This window comes from Frieseomelitta varia, unplaced genomic scaffold, assembly GCF_011392965.1.
Source record: "Frieseomelitta varia isolate USP_RPSP 00005682 unplaced genomic scaffold, Fvar_1.2 scaffold_147, whole genome shotgun sequence".
NCBI lineage: Eukaryota > Metazoa > Arthropoda > Insecta > Hymenoptera > Apidae > Frieseomelitta > Frieseomelitta varia.
The window spans coordinates 1-22,767 of NW_025109161.1; the positions used below are offsets into that span (position 1 = coordinate 1).

The 22,767-nt window shown below is 36.0% G+C and overlaps 1 protein-coding gene across 1 annotated transcript; it reads right to left on the reverse strand.

Moving 5' to 3' along the window:
* Positions 1-662: 662 nt before the first annotated feature.
* LOC122534309 (leucine-rich repeat-containing G-protein coupled receptor 5A-like) lies at positions 663-22,648 on the reverse strand. The gene is made up of 10 exons (XM_043664821.1): positions 22,089-22,648; positions 4,325-4,396; positions 4,087-4,158; positions 3,785-3,853; positions 3,031-3,174; positions 2,258-2,398; positions 1,736-1,801; positions 1,478-1,621; positions 1,328-1,399; positions 663-1,139 (listed from the first exon to the last, which is right to left on the reverse strand). The coding sequence occupies exons 1-10, from the start codon at positions 22,322-22,324 to the stop codon at positions 839-841; spliced, it is 1,317 nt and encodes a 438-aa protein (XP_043520756.1). The 5' UTR covers positions 22,325-22,648; the 3' UTR covers positions 663-838.
* Positions 22,649-22,767: the final 119 nt, after the last annotated feature.

Genomic DNA, 22,767 nt, shown 5'->3' on the forward strand with positions numbered 1-22,767 from the left:
TTTTTTTTTTTTTTTTTTTTATTTGATTTGATTTGAACGAGTCGATGATTGAAGAGAGATATTTGGATGATCCATTCGCGTGGTAGAATGTGTGTTGTCGTGAACTTATGATTCTTTTCTTTTTTCTTTTTTCTTTAACGATTTGGTAAATGACAGATCTAAACTATCGAGAAACTATAAGAGAAATGTTCTTAATTGTAAAGTGAATGTCAGATTCACCGTGAATGATGGTCGAAACATCGTGCAACTTGTTTCAAATGAAACTCTTTGTCCTATCTTTCGCCTTGAAGCGTTTGAACCTCGAGCGTCGAAATCTGTTCATCAACTTGCAACAACGTAAATGGACTTATGCGGCTTACGCTTTGCAGCATTTCAGTGTCGAGTGACAAACTGTAAAATGTAACAAGCTAAATGTTTAACAAAACAAAGCCATTTCAGTGCAGCAATTTCTTTCGAACAAAATAATAATACAGACATCTTCATCGTTTTTATTAAAACATTTCAACAAAAATAGCGATCACCGAAAACTTGTTACTTTTTCTTTGTTGAATATCGATAAGACACACAGTTAGTGTAGTATTTTGTGAGAGGTGCCGTGGCAGGATGATTAGTGGCAATGAGTAAAAACAGTTGGAGGAACCTTCAGTTGCATTTGAAGTTAAACCTATTGGAGGTTAAACAAATTGTAACATTAATAAGAAGATGAGGAAATATCTCTTGAAAGAGCAATGGTAAATACAAAGCAAGTAGAGATCTAAAACCAGTGGGATCAACTTGAAGGATCCAGACCGTGAAAGCTCCAAGGATCACAACGAGGGAATTAGTCGATTGAACTAGATTACTTACTCAACTGTGGCCAGATATCGGTGAAGCTTGAGTTCCACAGGCTCATATCGAAGTCATTGTCAGTAGGGAAAAAGATGGACTCTTGAACGGAGGATTTGGTCACCGGATCCTCTACCTCTATCGACAAGAACGAGCAACAGTGATAAGCGTATGACAATACCATCGTTTGCACGCGTGGAAACCTCTCGGGAGCCGGGAATTCTCTCAATGCTGGATTGTTGAACGTTTTAAGGTGCAATAGGCCTGACAGCCCCGACGTTGGCAGTGCTGGAAATACGTTGTTCCCAAGATTTCTGAAACGTAACAAACCAATAATAAATATCAGCAAAGAGAAATTGTTAAAAAAAAAAAAAAAAGAAAAAAAGAATAGAATTCCAGCTTTCACGGTGTAAAAGTCATTTTATATACTTAGACACTCATTTATACTTTTATACTTAGAAAATATAATTTCTCAGAATGGTGTCTTTCCTTTGACACTCACAGATCCTCTAAATGCTTCATCTCTTTAAACGCGTCCGGGTGAATATACTCGATGTAATTACTCTCCAGATCCCTGAAATCGTAAAGTTCTCTTTCTCAAGACGGTAACGGCAGACGTTAAGGGGGATTAATTGCAGGCGACGACACTTACAACACCTGCAGCCTCGACAACCCGGTGAACGCGCCGCTTGGGATCACTTGCAATTTGTTGTTCGACAGAAGCAGATCGTGCAACATGCTCAGACCTTTGAATGACTCATCCGGCAACGACGGGATCATATTACTGGCCAAGTCCCTAGGAAACGAACGAATTCCCTCCTTATATATAAGATAAATAACACAATTTTGGGATCAACATTGTGAGTCACGTTCGCTTTCTCGACTATGTGTTTCGTCTTTGAATACTTACAAAACCCTCAGTTCGCTGCAATTTTGTAAATTTGGTACCTCCGTTAGAAAATTTGATTTCACGTCACTGAAAAGTAATAATAAATTTGATAAATCGATTTTGATACTAGATTATTTGACATTGATGTTAATTTAATTAAAAAAAAAAAGATAATTTTGACAAAGATGCAATTGCATTTAGGATGCAATTTGATAAAGAGAGCATGAATTATCGATGAAACATGAGTCCTCAATTTAAATTAATTGAAATTCCATTTTGTATTAATTCACGGTGAAATTTTGTTTAGGATTAACGTCGGGCTAAATCTAAATATAAAATTAATTGCTGTAACATAATTTCGTCCGAGATGCATCGGACATTTTGACAAATTTATATCTCAGTTTAACTTCATCAACGTTCCACCGTGTTATAATTTAATTTACGAATCATACTGCATCGACATTCGATTAATTCATTACGACAGAGTATCGTTTCAGGCGAATAAAACTACCTGATATACGCTCATTGTTCAAATCTACTTACAGACTTTTTAACTTTGGACATTGTTCGCATAAATTTATCGGGACGTTGGTCACTTGTGCACGATCTAGCCTCAACACTTCCAAAGATCTCGTTCCGTTTAAATTCGGAAATATCCGTAATTCTTTCAGATTCGAGAGGATCCTAAAACAAAATAATCCCTTTGTTATATTTCTGTCTATATAGATATACCATAAACTTAGTAATAGATCTAAATTCTAATTATTCTAATTATATTAATTATATTTTATTATAAATATACTATAATATAATATATAAATATATTTATATACTATAATATAATTTATAAATATATTATAATTGTATTATATTATATTTATATTCGAATTATTTTGTAGCCTAAATCCGAAGGTGGGCTACAAAAATTCTAATAATTTTCTCATCTTATCTACGCGTTTCTACGTTCTATTATCTCTGACAGAAAAGTGTCTGATCTTTACGTACTATAACTAGAGTTTAGTTTCAAGAATTAACCTCTTGCGCTGGAATGACGTGCCACGCACGTCGAGAATTTTTTGTCCCAAAATTGCAACATTTTCTCAGTTTTAAGTATGTTTAAATGTAACCCAGGCAAAACAAATGATAAATTGATTACTTCTTAATAATTTCTATCCAGTGATGTTATACCGACGAAGTCAAAAGAAAAAGAAAGCGACGAATTGTTGTATACGGTTCGGTCACTCGTTATGGTCCGCGAACCAATTGCCAACGCAAGGAGTTAACATTACATTTAACAGATGAAAATCTATACTCACAGTTTACGGAGTTTGCGTAGATTCCGGAAAGCGTTCCCATGTATCTCTTTGATGGGATTTCCGCGTAAATCGAGCGACAATAGATTAGTAACGCGCTGAAAAACATGCTCCTCCAGAGTTTCGATCCGATTGTTTGACAGGGACCTACGGAACCGACGGAACATACACGAATACGACTTTCTTGGCTTCCTTCCCTTCGGTAAAAACGGAACAAAAGGACCGACATCTCTGTTTCGCGATTCTACTATTTAACAATTTTCTGTTTTATTTTATTTCACTCTTTTTTCAACGTGTATTTGAAAGAAGAAGAATAGAACAATTAGGGGAAGAATTTAACAAAATTAGGATCAGTCTGCATGAATTCTGATATTCGTTTAATGTCGAAAGAATTTTATCGTATATCATTTATTATGTACGTTATTATTATAATTTATAAAAGTTGTAAAAATAAAAGTTAAAAAAAAATGGTGTTCGCTCCATTTTCTACCTAATTCTGATATTTTCTTCGTAGAAAATTTACAAACTAGAAATTTAAGGAAATGTCGAGAATTAAATAACTCGAAAAAGTGACAAATTTCAAGTCGAGAAAAATGTAGCGAAAATTAGGTGAAATTCAGGGGAAGCCTCTTTATCGAGATGAAATCACGATGAAATTTCCTGATGGGGGGGGGGGGGCTTGATAAGGAAGTAGTATATTCATAGAATATAAAAAAAAGTTGTCAAATTACATTTTACTTAATCGATGCACACTTACAGGTCTTCAAGGCCAGAGAGCTTAACGATCGCGGTCGGAATTTTTGTTAAATAATTGTCATCGAGCTCCCTACAAAAGCAGACAGAGAATTACAACATTTTAAACATCGCGGATACTACAATCCCTTTTTATTTATTTTTTTTTAATTTTTTTCTTTTCTTATAACGAATCGTCTGGCCGCCGTTTATTTTTCTTTTCGTTACTCAAGTGATAAATTTATTACGGACACAGCAATCTTTCTTTCTCGTTTTTCTTTTTTTCTTTTGGAAGAATTTTTTCGTGCGAATTTGTAGAACACTCACAATACTCGAAGGCTCGTTAAGTTCGTAAATGCATCGTCGGCGATCATGTGCAAACGATTTCGTCGAAGCAATCTGAAAAAGAGATATAATAAAATGTGATAACAGAAACGTGCAAGGAGAACAACAGAGAAATCTTTAACGAAGAATATCTACCTTGATTTTAAAGGAATAACGTTTTAAAGAAAGGTACATGATACATTATTGCACTTATTTATCATTATTTTTTCTAGGTACTTACAACACTTCAAGATTGAATGTTCGATGGAAGGCACGGGCTGGAATGTCTGTTATGTTGTTGCTTGTTAGATCTCTGTAACAAGCCAAATGAAAAGATACTATAAAATAAAAAAGGAAACAGTTAGATAACTATTAACAATTAATTTAGGAAACATAGTTAATAATTAATATAGTTAATATATATTAATTATAATTAATATATAATATATAGCATATAACATAATATATAGTTTTTTTTTCTTTTTTCATAACGGATCTAGCCACCATTTATTCTTTTCTTTTTTTTTCGTTACTCAAATATATATATATATGTTAATTAATATACATAAGATAATATATAGTTAATAATATAATATACATGGTTAATTCTTCTACTACCGTCGTGTTGTTTTTCGACGAGATAACGTGGAATAAAATGAAAATACAGGAAGAAATGTGAAAGAAGGACAACAGTGGTACAAGAAAAAAATGAAAATAGTACGGACTCGTAAAGCTCAAAGTTTATTAGCTGCCGTCGGTACGGTCCTGTATTTTCAAACGTAAACCGTCGTTAAACGTTCTTGACGAGCCCTCTCTGGTTAACTGCCTTTCCAATTTCACACCCACCTTACGAGACGGGACAGACCCGCCGAGTTTACGACAGATTGATTCTACTTTCGTGCACTCTGCCATCCCCTATACACTCGGTATCTTGAAGCTTCGCGTATCGTCAGTTCGTTAATAACAACATTTCGAAAGTGATAAAAATTTCACGAGTACGACTGACATATTCGTAGCTTGGAATTCATTATTCCAAACAAGTAGAATAAGCAAGGAAATTGTGTGACGAACATGAAACAGAATAAGAATTTGTCGAAATTTTTCCAAGGACTTACACTTATGTTGTTACACCTGCGTATTAAATCACTGTGCTGTGTACATCGTCCCTGAGGACAAATGTTTTCGACTCGGATTTTTCAAACGTTGCATTCGCGCCAGATAGGCGAATCTGACGCGCATGCGCTGACGCGTACGTCTGTAACGCGCACGCACCAATGCGCATGTCTCTAACGCGCATGCGCCAATGCCTATACGTCTGAATTTTCCCCGATTATAATGAAATATTATGTCTTCGTCTTTCTATTGTTATTTTCTTTATTTTCTTGATTTTCTTTATTTTATTTTACTAGAATTGCATCAGACATATGAACTGCAACTTAACCTAAATATCTGATAAAGAAGGTACTATGGAAAAACAATAAATTCTTTATTTTAGTAGAATTGCATCAGACTTATGAATTGCACCTAATATCTGATAAAGAAAGTACTATCAAAAAAACAATACATTCTTTATTTTCCCTTTTACTAGAATTGCAACTTAACCTAATATTTGATAAAGAAGATATTGTGGAAAAGCAATTGACGATGCATCTTTTAATTCAGGAAATATCCAAATTCAGCTACAGGTGGACAATTTTTAATGTAAGAAAAATTTTGTCAATTGAACAAAGCATGTTACACGGTTCTCCATTGTGTCGGTATAAATGCGTGTAATTTATAGGAAATCCCAACTTAAGCTTGGATACAACAGAGGAACGCAATGAACTTTCAGTCCCTCACACAACAGGGATAAATCTGGAAAAATTCTGTTTGGTCGCCGTTTTAAATACCGTCCGTTCTATACGGCCGTAATGTGATTTTCCAGTTGACGTTAGGCATATTAACTTTGGTAGAGTATCAATTATGCGCTAGTTACCCCTTAACGACCGCATAAATTTACCGATATCGAGCACGCAGCCACTTGAACACCATGGATATAGAATGACTGTTCGAGTGTATCCGTCTGTTTAAATGGCTGACGTGTAACTTGACGATTTTATACCCGGTATTCTGGTTGGTGCGAATATTTTCAGTATTCTCGATTTTCTAAATATATTCAAGCACTTGAACAGCGAACACTGGCTCATAAAAGTGCATGAAATGCAATACTCGTTGCGATATTTCCTTTCTATCTAAGTTCCTATCCTTCATTAATGTTCACAGAGATATAAATTTGACAAAGATGAATATCCAACGACGACAAATCAAATGTCACCATCGTTACGTTGCTAATGTAATATATAATACCAAAATGTTTCCTGTATTTAACACAAATAGTTTGAATACTTCTCTGAGCTGCCCTTTCCCTTACTTCTTTTTTTTCTTTTACCATTTTTAATCGAACTTGAAAGAACGACCGAAATTGGAAAACGTATCGCGAACACTTGAAAAAAAAGAGTTCCATTGTTCCATGTGGTTTCTGTGTGGCTCGCACATTTCCACACATCGATCGAGCCAGCTTACGCACGCGCATCCACGTATTCTATAAACTTATGAAAGAAAAAGGAATTGTTTAATAAGACCGAACCTGCAGCTGACTCTTTGATTCGTTTCCAGCTTGCTCCACGATACAATCCTCGTCAATTTTTTAATGACTTCTTCCCGGAACGAAGCACGCGTGTTCGCGTAGAGATTTTTCAACGACATTTATTTTTCGAAGATAAGCTTTTTTCAAGTCAAAGAGAAAATAACGTGGAGATTGTCTAAATCGAAGGGTGAGAAGGGATTCCTATAAAATTTTGGACAGAATTGAATGGAAAGTTCTATGAAAATACTGAGAAAAGAAGAATATCATAAATCGATAGTTCTCTCCCCCCCCCCCACAAAAAATCAATCAAATCTTCTATCTATTTCGCACATTACTAATTATTAGATTATCAATTACCGAAACTCTTTCTCTTTCTTCCCCTATCAATTACCCACCTTTCTGTTTTCTTTTTTAATGTTGCTTTTTATAGTTCGTAATGTGTCAAAATAAATCACGAAAGCTCATGTCAATCAAATACGTACTTTCGTTTTACTAGACCTCCAAAGTGTTCGTAATTTTTAGGCCCGTCAAACTATACTGCCCCCTTAATAGGTTGGTTAACCACCTCCGTCACCCTAATCACGCTCTTCAAAGAATCCAAAAGCACCTCTGCTGGAAACAACGTCCCTCTCCCTCGCCGCTAACCACCACCTCCGAATCTAGGTTAGATAACACAAGCGAAAAATTGAGCAATATGAAGCTACATCGAATCTTTATGCTAATCGGCGACAGAAAACTTTCGAAATTAGTCCGGTCTCGAACCCCTTTATTCAACGAATCGTAAACCGATAGCCCCGACGTGTTTACGCGTGCCAGCACGAAATAGATGTCGTTGGTCTGGAAACTCAAGCGTGTGCACGCAGTTCGAGAACGATGTTCAGTGGCCCGCGATTCGACATTAACCGTTCCCCGGGACACGATTCACCCGGAGCAAACTCCTAATCGATGTTAGCTGGCAAAACGTCTGATACCCTAGCGTCTGAAACATCGTGCCACGATAGTTTGCAAACGATTGAAATTTAATTCCACTTGCCTGGGTTTATCGATTGTTTAATTCAGGAATGACGCTGCTCGACGAGGTTTCATTGCACAAAGACATATCACGGCCTTTAAGAGTTAATCGAGTTTGATGGGAGTCAAAGATCGAAAGATTGAAAGAGAAGAGATAGAACGAAGAGGAGTCAGTTGTCAAAACGATTAAATTCATTCTTGAATGATTTTTCTCTGTTTTTTTTTTTTTTTTTTTTTATAGAATACATGAACGAAGATTTACGGGAAGAAAGAAGAGTAACATTCGATTCGAGAACTCTCTCCTTCGCAGTGTCTCATCGAACGATGACCAAGCCAGTTAGGGGAACGTCGAAGCTTATGAATTTCAGAAAAGCTGTGGCCATATTCGTTTCCATAATCGCGACCAATTAATCATTCTGTCGTTTCTCCTCGTTCGATCCGTTTCACACTTGGCTGACCAAACATCGATCCATCCAACGCAGACTCCGAGGAGGGACTACTACGTCGAGAAACGAGGAGGAACGAAAAAAGGGTCCATTGATTTTTCTTTTCTTTTTTTTTTTTTTTTCTTCGCTGACCGAACAATAATAGAAAAAGAAGAAAACGAGGGGAAAAAACGTGAACTCTCTCTCCATACGATCTTCCTTTCTTCCAGCATCTTTCCCTCGGTAATGAAACTTTTAGCCTGGAGAAAAGGTTCCGCGAAGTTTCAGAAATGGGGAGGGAGGAAGGCGAAGGCTGTTTACGTTCAATGGGAATGTTGGATGACTTTTTCAGAGAAAGTTCCTCCGCGGAGGATTTGTTTGCAAGAAAATCTTGGATTTGAAGAGAAAGGGCGGACGGTTTGGAAAACTTTTCTTTCACGCGTGTTCCAGTGGAAATTTATTAATATTGTTAAATATTAATATTAATAATATTGTAATATTAATAAATATTAATATTAATAATATTGTAATATTAAATATTATGTTAAATATTAATATTAATAATATTGTAATATTATTAAATATTAATATTAATAATACGTAACTGTTCTGTAATAATGTTCTGTAAACCTACGTATAAATATAATACATAATGTGTATATATTATATTATATATTATACACATTATGACAGGATGGTCATTGAATGATGTAAAACAAAAATAATTTTTACAAACACGTGTGTTTTAAATTTTTTATTATTTTATTTGGAAACATAATTAATAGATTTTTTTTAGTACTATGTGTTTAATTTTTATGAATTGAAACTTTTTTTTTATGAATTTTTCAAACCCTTCGGTTTTTTAGTGGCCACCCTTTATATTATGTACAGTGTGTATGTACTTATAATAATATGTATCCAATATATATTAAGTATTACGTGTAATACATAATACGTATATAATACATACATAACATACTTTCTTGGAATTGATCTTTTGTATTATTAATTAATTTTCAAACATTAACTCTGCTGTTCTTGGGTCTACATGATCCAAAATGGACATTATACTTCAATAAATTATTAAAATATATAGCTTCTAAACACTTGATTACAATTCTATAACATTCTGTATACTCCACACCTCTCGCATTGTATCATTCTAAGTATTAATATAATAAGCGAGGAGAGCAGCAGGGTGTAATGTTAACTTCTCCGCCATTTATAATCTACAAATATTTTCAGAAAAATGCTGCTGTAAAGACGCCACGTTAAATGCAATATCGCCCGAAAGTGACCTTCATCGATCGCAATTTCTTCCGAGTCCGAGAAAAAACGAGTCTGAGAAAGGGACAAGGGAACGAAAAGGTCGAGAGGGGACGAAAGAAACGAAGGGAACCTAGTGAAACGACGACGAGGGATCGGTCATTTGGAGTCAAAATGGGGAATGGATGACATCGTTATTCCAATCGTAAAGTCGTATCGCTATGTCTCATCATAGGTTTATCTCGTTCTTTACTGCCTGCTCTTCCCTTGCGTCGCGTCGTTCCGCGAATAATGCAGCCCCCGGTTTTTTTTTTTTTTTTTTTTTTACGATTTTGCAGTAAAAGCGAAACGATTCCCTCTGCCGAAGAGTAGAAATTCCAGAACAGAGTTTAAGGACTTGTATCGATGTGCGTTTTCGATCGTGTTAAAAGAGATTACGCCCGAAGGGAGAAAGAGAATTCTAAACTCAGTTTGTCAGCGTTCTCGCAAAATGTTTAACCCTCTACGTAACGTCATGTACATACGGCTACATTCTGAAAATTTTATTTGACACATTGTATGCCGTCATTATTGTATTTCGATACTCTGTTAGAAAAATATCAAACTTGTTTGTAATAATTGGTTTCTAAATTTTTTAAATTAGAGTATATAGTATTGCAATCTTTTTTTCTTTCTCATAAGTAAAAAAACTTTGATTGGAATAGGATCAGAATATTAATAATCTTATTATTAATAATATACGTAATGATTTTATTAATAATAATAATATTATTAATAATATACGTAATAATCTTATTATTAATAATATAACAATACAATTAATCATTATTGCTAATATTATTAATGATAATAATTTATATTAGAACATTAGAATAATTAGAATATTAACGTAAAGAACACGGAAAAGTATTTTATTTTATTTTTATTTCAATAATTGGATATAACTATCCAAGTCATTTCATTTATCGCACTGTACAATATAATTATGTGGATTATTCGGTTAATCAATGATCCGAGTTTCGCGTCGATACGTCGACGATTATCTCATTAATTTAAGACGATATCTATTACGTTCGTACATTAAAAAAAAAAGTCTCACGTAAAATTAATAAAAATCTATGCCACTCTATTCCTGAAATGATTTGTACAAAGCGAACGAAGATTCGTACCATTCTATTTAAAAAAAATCTCACGTATATACGTATTATACGAACGAAAGAGAAAGTACAGATCTTCAAGAACTATTTTAGAAGATTCTTTACACCGTAATATCCTTCTAACAATAATTCTCTCGTTCGTTTTGAAACATTATCCCCCCCGTGATAATAACTAGACTGAAAAATTCAAATCACACCGTTGATTTACTGTCTGACACTTAATATTAGATCTTAAGTCTGTGATTTATCTAACTGTGCGAATTTATCGTATTCGAGGTTAGTCGGCTTATAAATTTAGTACCGCGTGATTTATGACACGGATTTACAGGGAATGAACTGATATATATATATATATATATATATATATATATATATATATTTGGGATATATTTATAAAATAATATATATTAATTATAAAAATATTATTATTATTACAAAAATCATAAAAATATAATTATATTTATGAAATAATGTATATATTAATTATAAAAATAATTGTTATTACAAAAATCATAAAAATATAATTATATTTATAAAATAATATATATATATTAATTATAAAAATAATTATTATTATAAAAATTATAAAAGTATATATAAAATATTATTATTTTATTACTATTTTATTACTGTTTTATTAGGCATTGGAAAAAGATGCGTAGCATTTTGTAGCGGAAAATGTTCGAGGGGAGAGAATCGCGTTTCCACAGTTCCGAGTTTGTTTCCGACGGATGGTAGAATTCACGGGGACAACGAGACCAGGAGTGATCCATCTCCTGTTTATGACCGCTCGTTTCTCACAAGCGTACTCGAAAACTTTCGCGGTAATATAAAAGCTTCCGTATGACGACAAACTGCTGGGTCTGGCCACGAATTTCTGTATCTACTTAAGATTAGTTCCGCAACGAAACAAACATCCGTCGCTATATTTTATTGTAATACGTTGTTACGTAGCTACGTTTCTCAGGGGAGTATTACTTCCCGATAGGAAAATTGGGACGCGGATTTATTTATAAATTTCATGCTTTTACGAAGTGATAGGGCTTAAACGGAGATCCTTTCATCTATGAAGTATTGCAACGAATATTTCGAATACTTGTTATTTGTATTCTACTAAATTTAAATCTAAATCGGTGAACGAAACATTTTTAGGTTAAATTCAATTTAAACATTGAAATTTTTTTCAATTGGCTAAGAAGATTTATTTCCAGAAATGGAAAATATAAGAAAATCTTACAAATTACAATGATTACAGTTTCAACCTTGTAAAATTATTCACACGGTGTGGATGAGTCATGTGTCCCGGTAGCAACAGTGACGTAGCGTTGCAAGTTTTCACGAGCGAAAGTCAAAATCCATTGACACTGTCTTGCGTCAATTTCTTTTCTTTTTTTTTTTTTTTGTGAATGAAAACGCGATAGGTATCTTTCGCAACGTTACGACATTTTTCTCTTATGGAAACGAAACTTGAAAATTCTTCTTTCTGATTATCACGCTAGTTCCAGATTATATCAGACTATACTACGATAAATGAAGTTAACAACAATGTTAAAGTAGATTAAAAAGAAGAAAACACTTTCTTCTAATCTACTTTAACAAGAACAAAACAAAAATTTCATGAAAAGAAAGAATATAAAAGAAAAAGAAGAGGAGAATCATTTAATCCAAATCTAGCCCGAACATAACCTATACCAAAAATCTCACGTTTCATCCCGGATACCCATTGTCAAGAGGAACGAGCTTCGTTCGCGTAAACGCGGATCAAACTGTTCGATATTCGAGTCACGCTCGCTACTGGCATTCGAGCCACTTTGTTACTGCCCGAGAAAGTTTCAACCGGGAACTTTAAATAAGCGTGGAACGCCGCGTCACACAGCATGTATCGAGTATCCTTTTCGCCCTCTTGTTAAGATGAGATTTCCTACAAGTGTCAGACGCAAGAGAACACGCTGACGCGTTTAGGAAATCGCTGATGCTTTACTAAAGTAGTAATCAGACGTATGCATCTTAAAACATTTGAATATCTTGGAAAAAGAATTGTAATAATCATTGCTGTTCATTACGGGAGTATAAAGGGATTGCCTTCGAGCGTAAGCGCATGCGCTTTAAATACGTGCGCGTTACGCGCATGCGTGATTACTAGACGAGAACCGCAACATTTGAAAATCGCAAAAATAGAAAGATCCAATGTCTCGACAATGCTCGTTTTTTGATACTGTACAAAATTTTATTTTCTCTAAATCATTGTCACTGGCAATGTTTATTAAATGACATTACTTATGGATATCCCTCATGTAATGAAATGAACTATAATACAATAATAAAAATGAACATACAATACAATAATACAATAATAAAAATGAACTATGATCGTTTAATATAAAGCGACGTCCTTAACACCATTATAAAGGAAGAGTTAACCTCTCATGAATGGAGTGGTCAATTACTGGCAACAAACAAAAAAAAAAAAAAAAAAGAAAAAAATTCCCACAGTATCCAGATATGATTATTATGGCCAGATGCTCAAATAGACAAGCGTAAACATCTAAAAGGAACGTGAAGGACTATTAATCACGCCGGTCACGTCCATGACGTGGATCGCGTGTGTACATGACGCTATTGTGAAAGTAATTCCAGCAACCGTTGCCAAATTCGACCCATTTACCTCCATGGAAAAGGAATATTTTTTTAAGAAATTTTATTACGATTCCGCGTGTGTGTGTATGTGTGTGTGTAAATTTCGCCTTTCGAGTACAGTATGACGTGACTCTTTATCGTAATTTTCTTATTACTTATAAAACGAATATGTCGAGAGGGAAAGGTAAAAGCTGAGTCTCGAGATCATTGTTTCTTTCATTGCAGTCACTCGCGGTTCATTGGGCAAGCGAGGAACGAGAGCTTACGTGATTGAGACTTTCATGAATTAGTAGGATGGACATTTTATTTCGTTGTTTCGTTGAAGAAGCACTTCGTCAAACGAATAACGTTTCTATAGTCTGTCAAGCTGTATTCTTCTGTTTTGTTACTTTATTTCTCCTTTTGATTGTTATTATTTTTTTTTTAATCACGTGTCGTATTAAAATTGATCAGATGGTAACTAAATGAATCGGAAAGTTACTCGATTTACCAGTCAATGAGAAATCACATAACTCTAAGTTAAATATCGTTACAGTATACATACGTGTGGACCCATTGTAGTATTGACCTATGTAATAAATTCCAAAATTCAAATGTCAAACAGCACGAGACTCGGACTTATAAGAAATTTGTGTTACGAAATATCCTCGTAAATCACCCTCTGAAATTGCAAAGCTAGAATTTCGGTCGACCGAAAACTCTAGCTCGTCTCAAAACTGAAACCTTTCGTAACAGCCCGGTAACAAATTTACAAAGCCACGAACTACCGTCGATCCGACCAATGGACCTTTAAATCACGAAACTTCGAACGATATCCATTCAGCGAGCGTCCGCGATATATCTTAGGATCAAATTCAAAAATTCTGCCATTGATCATCGATTCTGTGACGTTGCATATCGATTCTATTCTTAACCTCTTGCGCTGGAATGACGTGCCACGTATGTCGAGAATTTTTTGTTCCAAAATTACAATATTCTCTCAGTTTTAAGTAATAATTAAGTAAAGCAAAATAGGCAAAACAAATAATAAATTTGTTACTTCTCTAATTAATAATTTCTATCCAGTGATATCGTGCCGACGAGTTCGAAAAGAAAGCGACGAATTATTGTACACGATCTGGTCACTCGTTACGGTCCGCAATTAGTTGCCGGCGCAAGATGTTAAACGTAAAACTTTACGGTCACGTAACTATCCAAGATCTATGTGTCTAAACATCCTTAGAAATTTAGATGAAGAGTTCCTTAATTAATACTTAAGAACGTAGCGAAATAATTTCTTCCCAGTAGAAATACCATTTTTTTTTTTTCTTTTTCGAGCAAAGATTCCTTCTCTCCCCAGTGTCACATGTTTTCACCTCGACTTGCCTTTCGTCAATTTCATCCAAAGTAGTCTTTTCGACTTAATCGACAGTTCTGCCGATTAATGAACGAACGAAATTGCACGGGAGTGAATTTCGTGAAACGGAGCGTTCAGCGCCAAATTCCATCGGGGCGATGAGTCGCGATATAGGTCAGAACGAACGTCGGTTATCGAGAGATTCCATCGAGCGCGAAAAAAAAAACCAGAGAGAAAGAGGGAGGAAAAGATGGGAAAAGAGAGAAGGAGCTAGAAAAATTGTAAAACAACGGGGAAGAACACTGGCCCCCTCCCGTAGGGAACGTTTGCCAACGAAATTTTCGTTTCGCTTTGAAGCTTGTCAACCTCGATAAAACGGTCGCGGGCAAGTGGGATCAATCCACGAGAAAGAATCTCGCCGGTTCTCGGACGATCGAGGAACCGGTAATCCGGAAATATTCGTGTCACATCTGTACCGGATACATCACTTTTCTTAGGTGACGCTCGCGAGTTCCTCCATTGCTCGCGCTGTGTTTCGATTGCCACCGTGTTTCCTGGAGATTATTTTCTTCGCGGATATTCTTAGAACGAAAACTTGGAGAGCTCCTCTATTTAGCTTCTGGTTTTTGGTCGTTTCGCTTAATTAGGATTTTAATCGTTAAATTAGGAAATTGGCAGATTCGAATCGAGATCGTAATTTTAGATTGGAGAATTTCCTTCTTCGAGTGTTTTGTTCATTTGGGTAATTTCTGTTGCACTTGGAAATTTGATTCGAATTGTGACCTGATTCATAAATTGGCAAGTTTCCTTTTTTTCTCTTGTCTCTCCTTCTCTGGCGAAGAAGATGCTTTCAGTGTGTTTCTGATATCGAGAAGTTGGAGTTTCGATTTTTAAATTTAAATCGAAATTGCAAGTGCAACACAGCGGTGCGAATCCCCAATTCCTTCAAATAGATGCCTCGCCATATCAACGTATCATAATCCTCTTTGCGAACATTTCCGCGACCTCTTTGCATATATATCCAATTACCACAGTACCCTTAACAGTAATGCGACTTTAGAACAAACTAATTCCCATTTAATACGAGCTATGTGTGTAATTACTCAATTTACATATTCCCATATTTTCCTTACTTAAATTATCCTGACTTGTCCTCTTCCGATTTACGATTTATAAATATCATATCTTCCTCTTTAAAAAAAAAATGTATTTTTATTGTTAAAAAGAATAAAAGGAGAAAAAAGAATTTTCAGTGTGTGAAACATTGCAAAACTACAAACGCAATGAATGCACATTCGACGAACTGAGAAGAGTGAAAACTACCCCCAATTACTTCTTGGATCACGCGCCACTGGAAAACGAACACGTTTGACCAATTAGCGAACTGTCGCGTCCTCCTATTAAGAAAACGAGCCTCCATCTTTCAGGTTCAATTTTAGACGAGCAAGCTGTTGACCCAAAATGTTGCACAAGATTCGTTTCCGTGTGGTGAATCGGCGCAGGCTCCTCGACCTGGAGCAGCCACTTCGCCGCGAAAGAGTCGGTTGCAATTAAAAAGTTTTGTTGCCCGCGTGAAAATGCATGCGCCGAACGTGAGAACGTTAACGACCAACTAACGAGTAGCATTTCCCCCATTTTTTTACTCGTTTCTCTTCTCCTTCCTTCTCTTTTAATTAATTTATTCACCACGTTTATTATACGGATGAACGAACACGCGACATTTAATGCGAGATATTTACTTACGAGATATTTATCCAGTGTAATTGTTTATTAAACAAATGCACTCTTACTCGTCGACGAAGTAAAGTACGGATTAACGGCGGGAAAAGTGGAGCGAAAAATATTAGAGGAGATCGAGAGAATTTTGAGAATTCGTCGTGCAACTTGTTCTAGCAAACTCGTGAATAAATTACTAGAGAGATTTCTCTATATTCGTATTTTACCAAACATTTTCTTATTTAGTTCTTGACCAAAAAAAAAAGAAGAAAAAAAAAAAGAGGGAAAGCGAAAGTGAAAAAAGAAAAAGGAGAAAGGGAGAGAGGAGCGCGGTATAATTAGAATGAACAGCCCTACTGAATGGGAGTAATTAACGGAGAGCAAAAGATTCACGTCCGTTCGACGAAAGGATGAATGGAAACGGCGGCGTTGCATTTCCGACGAACCATCCGCTGCTTCTCCATTTCTATAAATATTTCTCATCGATGTAGCGGCGTGCAGCGAGTGCTCTTTTTTCTTCTTTTCTTTTTTTTTTTTTTTTTTTTTTTTTTAACCCCCCCCTTTTTTTTTTTTTTTTTTTGTTTAAACCACCCGCTGATTTATTTTTCGAGGAGCGCGAACGGAGATTAATCGGTGCCTAACTGCACGGCGAGATATCGGTCGTTGAAAGGGCCGACGTAGAACCGTCTTTACGTAATAAATGGAGCAACTGTTGATCGCGGAACGATTGCCAACCAGGGTTTTTCTCCCCGTTGGAAATTTAACGTAACGCTTCCCTTTCTACCTCTTTTTGGTATTTCCTTTTCTGTTTCTGTTTCTTTCGTCTTTGATTTTTCATAGTTACCAAAACGATTGTTCTCGTAACAAATTGCGAAATCAATTGTCTCGAGATTCGAAAGACACGTTTGTTTGGTTGCTGCTTATACATGCGGGGATTTTGATGAATTTTTATATAACAAAAAATAAGAATTTTATACAAGAGAATATATATAATAGAATATTATATACATATATAATATTAAAAACGACTTGATTCTAACAGGTTAGAGAATCTTTCACGAATTGATTCATTCACACATCTACGATTGATATTCTCCTAAAATCAAATTTGTTTCATTTAACGACAGTCCCCAGGATAGAAATTGATACAGTAGGTATGTCAGAGCTGTACAAATAAACAGGTAAACCGTTTTCTCTGTCGATTCAACCGACCGCTGAGAATCAATTATCCCAGATAATTTCCAGCGGTTTGTTCGGGTCTCTTAGGTAGAACGTGAATTAATCTCAACGATCCCCGTCGATTAATCAACCGATTCCACACAGACGAAGGAAGATAAATTGCTTCGCTTTTCAAGTGCTCGCTCTTCCCTTCTACTATCTCTCGCGTCGCCTTCTATTTTTCTGCGTTTTCTGCTGCGGTCGAAAAAAAAAAAAAAAAAAAAAAAGAAAGGAATATCGCGAAATTGAAAGAAGGAAACCACCGTGAAAAAAGAAAGAAGGAAATTCTCTCGACGAGAGAGGAAGTTCTTGCGATGGAAAGAGATCACGACGAAAAGAAATCTTTGAGAACTTCTTGCAGATGGGGAGCTTTTAGTTAAACGGAAAGGGAAAAAGAAGCCCCGGAGGATGAGGGGAGAAAAGTTCTTTAAAAACTTTATTTAAGAACAAAAACAAATTCTCACGCCTGTCCTTGAAGAAAGAGAAAACCGAGAGAAAATTCTCGAAGAAAAAGGAAAAGACGTCGAGAATTCTTCGGACACTTCAGGAGAGGAAAGTCTTAATGAACTGATCGTGTTTCTCTGGAAAACACCGCGCCTGCTCTTTTTCTTTTTATCTTCACTTTGACGGAGAAAGATTTGAAAACGAAATAAGAAAAAGAACCGGGGGATAGAAACACGGGTCGCGAGGAAGATCACGTGGAGAATTTTAATAAAAGAATTCGAGACGAAAATTAAGAACGATCCTCTGCCACCTCGCCTTCTTCTCGTAGAAAGAATCTCCGATAAGAAAAACCCCGCCGAGGGAAAGAGGAACAGGGAAATATACTTCGGGACTGCAATCGCAACTGCAAATCGCGTGGAAAATTCTAATAGAAAAATTCAAAGCGAAGATCTCCGTCTCCAAAAAGAAAAAGAAAGAAAAAAAAAAAAAGAAGAAATACCGCGCAGTAAACTCCAAAGTACAAATGGCGAGGATGATCGCGCGAATTTAAAGCAGCAGAAGAGAACGCCTACGTGTGAATTCCTCGCTCGTTTCCTTGATCCTAAATCGCTCTCTATAAAATATCGGCTGTCTTCGAGTCGAGAAGGATCAACGTCTAGCTATGTAGGTCGGCAACCGTACTTGTACGGATTATACTTCATACCTCTCGCCTTTGGAAGATGTTAACCCCCGCGGCCTGTACCATACCACGACCATACCACGTTCCTGTATTCTTGGAAAACGTTCGTCATTGTACCGCGCGATTTCATTTTCATGGCGCTCCGCCGGGACGACGTTTTTAATGTTCCACGCTGCAGCTTTTCCTTCCTTTCTCCTTCCATTTTTATCTCTCCACTTTATGCCACCTCTTATAGAGCGACTTTTACGGTTAAAGCACTCGTTGCCGCGCTGCATTATGGCGACAACTATACGATACATGGTGTTTCTCAGCTGCGTAATTTGGTTGAATTTATACTTTTGCCGAGGGTGGGTTCGCTTCTTCGCTTTCTTGAAGGGGGCGCATCGAGCGTTATTACTCTCGCAGAGAAAGAATTAGTTGTGTTTCTTACTTTTTACGAAGGAAGTAGTTTTACACATTCAATTCACGTTGTATTTTTATTTAGTACGAGGTTCGAGCAGGTTTTCATCTTCAATTGAAGCATTAAAATTTCTTTATCTACAGTTTCTTTTCCGTTCTATCTTTTATAATTGAATTAATCTTTATGCCTATGTATATTATAAATTATTAGAATGTTAGAAAGTACTTCAAGATTATTTATTTATTGTTTGATTGTTTGTCTGTTTATTCAAACTGTTAAAGAATTATCCTTCTATAGTACAAAAAGCATTACAGCTTCAAAATAATGTCTATAATATAAAAGATATTTGAGAATATTAAGCATCACAGCGCTTACGTAATGACGTTATAATTCATACTATCGGAGATTTCGTAATAGACTGACACTATAGCAGTCTTGTTTGGTTATCTGTGTACTTATCTAATATTCGATCATTTCACGATCATGCGAGACACGCGAACTTAATCTCGCGTGACCGATGAAAAGCACACACGAGATTAAGCTTTAACCCCTTACGCTGGAATGACATGCCACGCACGTCGAGGATTTTTTTGTCCCAAAATTGCAATATTTTCTCAGTTTTAAGTATATTTAAGTACAAGGACAAAGCAAATAATAAGTTTATTACTCCTTAATAATTTCTATCCAGTGATACACCGACGAGTTCAAACAAAAAAGCGACAAATTATTGTATACGGTCCGGTCACTCGTTATGGTCCGCAGTCAGTTATCAGCGCAAGTGGTTAACCTCTTTCTTTGTCCCAAATTACAACATTTTCTTCTCAGTTTTATGTATATTTAAATACAACCTAGGCAAAACAAATGATAAGTTTATTACTTCTTAATAATTTCTATCCAGTGATGTTATACCGACGAGTTCAAAAGAAACAGAAAACGACAAATTATTGTATACGGTTCGGTCACTCGTTATGGTCCGCGAACCAGCTGCCAGCGCAAGGGGTTAAGTTAGCCACTTTCCTAAGAAGAGACGCCTAATTTTCCACTTTCTCGATCCATCAATATAAAATCTGTTAAAGGTCATTTCCCTCTGTCATACTGCAGAGCCTAACATTCGGTTAAACTTGCACGATTCGTTCGCCGGAAATTCTTATTTCCCGCAAGTTTTCACCGTGACAGTGATATTCTGCAAAGTAGTTCACCGCGCCGGGAGTTTTATATTAGATTCCTAATGAAAAGCATTCACCTCGCTCTAATTTTTCTTATTCCCCTACTTCGTGAATTCCATTTTTATCACTTTGCTTCCAATTGCGAGGCAGAAGTTTCATCAAGTGAAATTAAACTTTTCATTCTATGCTAAATGCGTTTAATTGTGCAACGTTTGTTGGATTGCTATTGCTATCGAAGATATCAGAAGTCAAGTGTCAAAAGATCGTTAATAGTTAAAAGGAAAAGGATAAAGGAGATCATGTGACGAAAAATTATACGAAAACCGAATGTTAATTTATCTCGATCGATAACAATTAATTTTCAGATTGATCATAGCGCGTTGGATTAATTTAAGACATTCTTTATAAAATCAATATTTTATTGTATATTGTAACTTTCGGCAACGTTCTAGAACAATTTTATCGGCATTTTAATTTACTTTTCTCTCCCAAAAATATCTTCCTCAAATCCTCATGATACTCAATTGTTACGACTAAATTTATTAGTCTGAAAAAAAAAGTATTATTTCGGCAAACATCCACAAAAAAAAAAGAAAAATCAAATAAACAGTTTTAATAATGGAGGTAATAATTGTAACATGAAAGCAATAACGATTGAAAACACGAAACGGAAATAGACTCGCGTAGTAGTATGCAATGTAGCAAGTCAGACAAACAGACGGTTTCCGAGTGTACACACGGAAACTACGGCCAACTTGTCCCGAAAGAATACTTTCGGATGGAATCCAGGCCAGAAAAAAAGTTCCAATTACTCGTTGTTCGTTTTTCTCTCGCTTTTTGCACGCGACCGAACTGCGAATGCCACCTCTTTTCGTTCTTTCGTTTCTGACTGCCTTGTAACAAACTCCATAAGTTAATAAATAACAGCGTTAAACGTTAAAATAATTCTCCTTTTCCATTATAATACTTCGCATGATACAATTCTTATGCATCATTTCATTACATATTTGTTAAAAAGATAATATAAAACAAATTAATAAAAAAATAAATAATATAAAACAATTAATAAAAAAACAAATTAATATAAAAATAATTGTGTGTTTATATATATATATATATATATATATATAAATACACACAAATAAATAACATATATGTAAATACCAATCGTGATAATAATGGCGGCATCTCTATTTCAAGCACCAAATATAAAGGAGAGAAAGGAAAATTAATAATTACACGTGACGGTTGGCAAATTGTTATTTCGGAACACGTGAGTAAAGAGAAAGATTTCAAGAACCGAGTGGAATTGGAACGATTTAGCTTTGACAGATAGTTTGAACGTTTGAATAATTGCGCGCTTCTCGACCAGTCACGTGACAATTGTTTTAAACTACATTCGCAGACAACGTTTCATACTCCACTTCAAACGAATATTTTGTACAGAAGATATTTAATACCAGAGTTCCTGGATATGAATTTTCAATTAAAGATTTTAAAATTCACCGTCGGGAATTATTCGAAACGTTAACGCGTCAAGGTTCCGGCGTGTCAAACCTTTCAAACTCTCAAGGCAAGAATTCGAAGGACCTCCGTGCGACCGTAGTGTTCGAAATGCCGCGCAAGACGCAACGAGAAAGGAAACGAGGCGAAAGAAACATGATCTCGGATGTATCGTTAACGTTCGATACGCTTCAAAATAACGACAGGCTATAAATCGTTTCGCAATAGTGTATTCGCATAGAAGAGCTGCATTTAAAAACAAATATAAAAGATATATATATTTTTTATAACAAAATTTATTTTACATCGTCTATGTAAAAAAAAAAAAGATAAGATATTGAATTTTAAAATTGCCTTTTAACAAAGGCGGTAAAACGTGACATGTCATATTTTCTTCAATTTATAGGTTGTGTATACTTACAGTTTGGTAAGATTGACTGTGGATGGAAGTACAGTGACATCGAGAGGCTCCAGGATGGACAAGAATCCAGCCCCGCGGCAGGAGAACTCCCGTCCGTCGGCGGTGACATTGCAAGGTTCCAGGAGACCGGATCCACCGGAAGAACCTGGCTGCTCCTCGGCGGAGCAAATCCGGCAGAGGAACATCGCCAGTATGACAGCAGCAGTGGTGGTGCCGCGGCAGAACTGCGTGCACATGCCGGCCAGCTTCTACCAGACTTTCCTTCCTTCCTTCTGCCGGAATCGCCGCCGCGCCCAGGACACGTTTCACTTCACTGCATTATTATATTCATCATATCGAGACCAGGGTCCCGTTGGCGCACGAAGGACGAGCACAACAACACGACATACAGAGAAAACGAATACGCGCGACGCGTTGAAGAACTTGTGCTCAAGTTCGGTAAATGGGCAACACACGCGTACACTTGCCCCCCCCAACTGATATTCGAACGACCAAACCATACGACACGGCGTACGTTTACCGACTGACAACGCGACTGACTGTACGTGCGCTCTCCTGTTTGCAACACATCCCTCCCGCCATCGTAGTTCGCCGCCTCGAGCCAATCAACTTTCTCCATAACACGCCACTACCGATATGTACTTTTTTGTTGTAATAGAATCGCGACAATCGGCATATT

Bases quoted from the DNA above. Each gene is read 5' to 3' on its own strand.
- LOC122534309 (XM_043664821.1), bottom strand. From the start codon at position 22,324: ATGTGCACGCAGTTCTGCCGCGGCACCACCACTGCTGCTGTCATACTG. The intron at 3,854-4,086 runs GTGAGTGTTCTA...CTGCTTTTGTAG, and splicing joins TTAACGAGCCTTCGAGTATT to GGAGCTCGATGACAATTATT. The intron at 1,622-1,735 runs GTAAGTATTCAA...TTCGTTTCCTAG, and splicing joins TGCAGCGAACTGAGGGTTTT to GGACTTGGCCAGTAATATGA.